The 5,240-nt window shown below is 41.4% G+C and overlaps 1 protein-coding gene across 1 annotated transcript in view; it reads right to left on the bottom strand.

Annotated features, from left to right (window-relative positions):
* The window catches only part of LOC107298163 (semaphorin-3C-like), a gene marked incomplete at its 3' end in the record, with an annotated part of 125,636 nt that overhangs the window by 23,707 nt on the left and 96,689 nt on the right, over positions 1-5,240 (bottom strand). The window contains exon 5 of the mRNA XM_015827527.1: positions 2,430-2,549. Within this exon, the coding sequence (XP_015683013.1) occupies positions 2,430-2,549 (120 nt within the window). The remainder of the gene's footprint in view (positions 1-2,429; positions 2,550-5,240) is intronic.

Raw genomic sequence — 5,240 nt, 5'->3', positions numbered from 1 at the left:
CTTCCTTCCTTCCTTCCTTCCTTCCTTCCTTCCTTCCTTTCTTTCTTTCTTTCTTTCCTCCCTTCCTCCTTGCCTCTTCCTCTCCTCTCCTTCCTCCTTTTCTGAACAAAAGCTTCCTCCGAAAACTAAAAATAAAAATAGAATTAGACAGTCAAATTACATCAGGCCTCCCTCCTCGATAAGGTGGTCCCATTTCCCATTAATCTTGCCTCTGGGATGCTAAAAATAAATTCACTTGGGCCAATTAAGACGTATGGATGCCAGCGCTGCAAACAGGAGGGACACTTTAAGTCCTTAGGCTGGAAGCAGCTTGGCTATTGTTGGCTTCTGCAATAAGAGCAAGGAAAAGCTAGAGCTTGAGGTCAAGTGCCCTGCAGAGTCCAGATGTCTGAGGCAGCAGTTTATTTGACCAATCGATGGTTGGTTAAAGAGACAGCCCAGCTGAAGCATCCCTTTTTTGCAGTCTCTGCCTTATCTTGAAACACAGCATGTTATTATAAATTAATGCATGCTGTGTTTATCTCAGCCCACTGGAGAAATTAAACATTTTGTCCTGTTCTTTGCGAGGTTTTGGAAGAATATTTTTTTAAAAATCCCCCTCTTTTTTTTAAATGGGTCAAGGATCTCCTCCCATTCCTAGCCGTTTGTTCCAAGACATGGAAGGAGAGAATCTGATAAATCTCATGGACATTTTCTCTCCCAGTTCAAGGAGAAAAAAAAACCCCTTCTGCCTAGTTTGGCAAATTTTGCAAAATAAGGAATGAATGAAAACCTTTAAAGGAGAGAGGAAGAAAAAAAAGGAAAGACTGCAGAGATAGTCCTCGGGTTATGACCACAATTGAGCCCCAACATTTAGGTTGCTAAGCGAGACATTTGTTAAGTGAGTCTTGACCCGTTTTACGACTTTCAGTTGTTAAATTAGTGACACGGTTGTGAAGTGAATCTGGATTCCCCGTTGACTTTGCTTGTCAGGAGGTCGCAAAAGGGGATCACATGACCCCGGAACAGGGCAACAGTCATAAGTACATGCCAGTTTCCAAACATCTGAATTTTGATCACATGACCCTGGGGACGCTGCAACGGTCGCCAGTGTGAAAAAGTCACTTTTTTCAGTGCCGTTGTTAACTTTGAACTGTCACTAAATGGACTGTGGCAAGTCGAGGACTATTGTGTTGACATTGTGACAAGCCGTTTGCACTGATAATGTTACCTAATTTGGGCAATGAAACATCTTGCAAGAAAACAATCAAACTCAGAGAGCACCGAGGCCTCAAGCCAGTTTCGCTGGACGCTGTTCATAAACTTCCCAAAAATTGGAACTCAAAACATGGAAGAATAACGTTAAAAATAATATTTAAGTCAGGCAAGATTCACCAGAATTCTGCTGATTATATTGATATATCAATTATCCTCCCTAGATCAGCGCACGGAGTAAGAGAAATCTCTTTTATCTCAACAAGGCTGTCCTGAGGGAAACATCTAATTTCTTATCTTGGTTAATAATAATAATAATAATAATAATAATAATAATAATAATAATAATAATAATAATAATAATAATAATAATAATAAAGTTGGAAGGGACCCTGGAGGTCATCTAGTCCAATCCCCTGCTCAGGCAGGAAACCCTATACCATTTCAAACAAATGGCTGTCCAGTCTCTTCTTAAAAACTTCCAGTGTTGGAGCATTCACCGCTTCTGGAGGCAGGTTGTTCCACTGGTTAATTGTTCTAACTGTCAGAAAGTTTATCCTTAGTTCTAAGTTGCTTCTCTCCTTGATCAGTTTCCATCCGTTGCTTCTTGTCCTGCCTTCAGGCGCTTTGGAGAATAGCTTGACTCCCTCTTCTTTGTGGCAGTCCCTGAGATATTGGAAGACTGCCATCATGTCCCCCCTTGTCCTTCTCTTCATTAAACTAGACATACGCAATTCCAGCAACCGTTCCTTATATGTTTTAGCCTCCAGTCCCCTAATCATCTTTGTTGTTCTTCTCTGTACTCTTTCTAGGAGTCTCAACATCTTTTTTACATCGTGGTAACCAAAACTGGATGCAGTATTCCAAGGGTGGCCTTACCAAGGCCTTGTAAAGTGGTATTAATACTTCATAATTGTTCCACGGCATGGGATACAATCCCATTTATTGTGTGATCCTTGTTCGGCATCATGTACTTGAGACAGCACCGAGTACATCATGCTAACCAAGCAAGGGTCTCACAATACACGTGACTGAGAGAGAAGCTGTCCGGAAAAAAAAAAATAGCACTTAACTTGAAGCAAATCAGAATATCCTGAAAAAAATGAGCAGTTTTAGGGAAACCATTTAATTTTAAGAAAGCAAACTCCTTACTTGGAACTTTTTTTGTTTGAAGCAGTTTGGAATGTTGCAAGGAATTGATCAAGAGGTAAAACCATTTTAAAGGATCTACTTACTTCAGATCTCCGTCCTCGGTTGAGGTATGCGCAGACGGGACTAAACGCTCCACTCCCACAAACGTACAGATGGGTGCGGTTGAACATCTGTATCACCCGGACAAAATTGCCGCAACCGTGCTGCAGAGGGGAAAAAATGGATAAACCTGCACATAAATGTTACATCACAACAGGCCACATTAGAACAGAATGCAAAATAACGGAAGAGCTGAAGGGACCTTGGAGGTCTTCTAGTCAAACCCTTGCTCAGGCAAGGAAAAACCATACCATTTCAGACAAATGGTTGTCCAATCTCTTCTTAAAAAACTTCCAGTGTTGGAGCATTCACAACTTCTGGAGTTATCCCAAAGATGTTTTTTTTCAGGAGGCAACTGGACTTTCTTGTTTTTCCTTTGAAGACATTTTGCTTCTCATCAAGAAGCTTCTTCAGCTCTGGCTGAAGGATGAGGAATGGAAGGATTTATATTCCTCACAGACAGCTGGTCATTTGCATTCTTTTAGAGAGTCATTGAGGCCACTTGGAGGTTTATCTGTGTCCTCAGGGTCACCTGAGTAGTGCAAATGGATGCAGAGCCTTCCTGGAACTGCTGAAAGGGCTGTGTTGTAGACTGGAGATAGATGGTGTCATTGCCCCCCCATTGAGAGAGGGCTGTTCAATTTTGACATAGGTGGCCTCTTTGACCCCTCTTTCAAACCAGTGGTCCTCTCTGTCCAAAATGTGGACTTTACTGTCTTCAAAAGAGTGGCCTTTGTCTTTTAAATGCAGATGGAGTGCTGAATCGTGCTTCAAGTCCTTTTGAGGCATACATTAATACATTTTTTGGAAGTATCGGGGGGGGATCAATCCAGTCTCTTTGATCTAAATTGGTGGCACCTTCTTCCCAATGTAAAGAAGATGGAAACAAAGTTGACTCATCCACTGATTTAGCATATTTGGATGCATCTCTCCAAGTGTCTAAAACAACCCCTCCAATTTCCCTTCCTTTCTACCTCTCAAGAACAAGATACAAATAAGATTGGAGAAAGAGACGACACGCTGTGCAGTGATAAATGATGGTTTACGTGTACGTAAACATCGAGGCCATTAGCAGGTGCTGGATACAAAAGCCAAACTGGGTCCTAAACAAGCCCACATCTGGAAAAGAAAACATCTGTGCACCAGCAGGCCCTACTTGGGGTCTACAATGAACCAAGGAATGAAAGAATGGCAGGAACAGAAAAGGAACAAATTACATGTTTACATCTTCCACATGGGTGGTTAAATGTTTCTTGTCTGCTGCAGTTGACGTTACAAGCAAATTTTCAATACTGCTGGAGAAACTGTTTAGACATTAAGAAAAGATGTTTTGTTGACTCTTGAGTCAATAGCAAGACTCAAGAAAGGGAAGAGGGGTATTTGTTAAAAAAAGATTTTAGGACTTATCCCTTCCCATTCTGAGGGGACAATGGGCATTGACCTTGCCTTGCTCTTGTTTGAAATTCTTGTTAGGATTAGAATAAACCCGCACTTTAACAAACATCCAGCTTTCAATGGAGGTTTTACCGGGGTATCTAGCTGACCAAATTCTGAGATCCTTTATAATATCTGTGGCATTCCTATCATCTTCCAGATGTTTCTGAACTACAACACCCAGCAGCCTTCAGCCCAGACTAGGGCTGTCTAGAAATGCAGCTTAGCCAAGGGTAATGGTTGGACCCCTTAGAGAACTTAACAAAACCCATATGGAATAAAAGTGTCAGAATATGCTTTGACCTAAGACATATGTACATTAACACACAAATGTACACAAGGGACAAGGGGAGAGGGTGCATTGTAAAACATTTAAGGCGCATCAGCCTCTGTATAAATACACCCATCGAGTTCCTCCTCCACCAGTTTTGCAGCTCGTCCTTACTACTTGAATGTTTTTCCTAATATTCACCCAAAATCTCCCTCTCACTCATCCAGATCTCAACACTCTGAAAGATGGCATGCACACATGCATTTACTGATATTGACATACCAGTCAATCGGTATGTACTTAGCATGCAGTGCTTAGAATGAAGTATTGCAGGCTAACTCTGCCCACTGCCAGCAGTTCGATCTTCATGGTTGACTCAGCCTTCCATCCTTCCGAAGTCAGTAAAATGAGAACCCAGATCATTGAGGGCAATATGCTGGCTCTGAAAAACCACTTAAAGTAAAGTACTATGAAGTGGTATATAAGACTAAGTGCTATTGCTATTTCTTCCTTCCTTCCTTCCTTCTATCCTTCCTTCCCTCCATTCATTCATTCATTCATTCATTCTTCCCTTTCTCATTCTCCTTCCTGGTGGCACAGTGGTTAGAACACAGTACTGCAAGCTAACTCTGCCCACTGCCAGGAGTTCGATCCTGACTGGCTCAAGGTTGACTCAACTTTCCATCCTTCCAAGGTCGATAAAATGAGGACCCAGATTGTTGGGGGCAACATGCTGACTCTGTCAAACCGCTTAGAGAGGGCTGTAAAGCACTGTGAAGCAGTATACTGTATAAGTCTAAGTGCTATTGCTACTGTATCTATACACACAAACACACATACGCTTATATACACATGCTCATCATAAGGATTAATACAAAAACATTCTGTGTATTGATTTTGATTTGATTTTATTAAATTTATACCCCGCCCTTCTCCCGGAGGACTCAGGGCGGCTTACAGCCAGTTTAAAACAATGATACAATACAATACAAAATTTAAAAATGATTAAAAATAAATATTCAAATTTGGCCGCTTCTACTAAAAATTTGATTAAAACCAATTTAAAATACCCCTAGGCCAGTCCTGCCCG

The sequence above is a fragment of the Protobothrops mucrosquamatus genome, unplaced genomic scaffold (genome assembly GCF_001527695.2).
Source record: "Protobothrops mucrosquamatus isolate PMUCROS unplaced genomic scaffold, P.Mucros_1.0 scaffold3766, whole genome shotgun sequence".
Taxonomy (NCBI): domain Eukaryota; kingdom Metazoa; phylum Chordata; class Lepidosauria; order Squamata; family Viperidae; genus Protobothrops; species Protobothrops mucrosquamatus.
The sequence above is the reverse complement of the archived record's forward strand: the minus strand, read 5'-3'. Positions and strand labels throughout refer to the sequence as shown.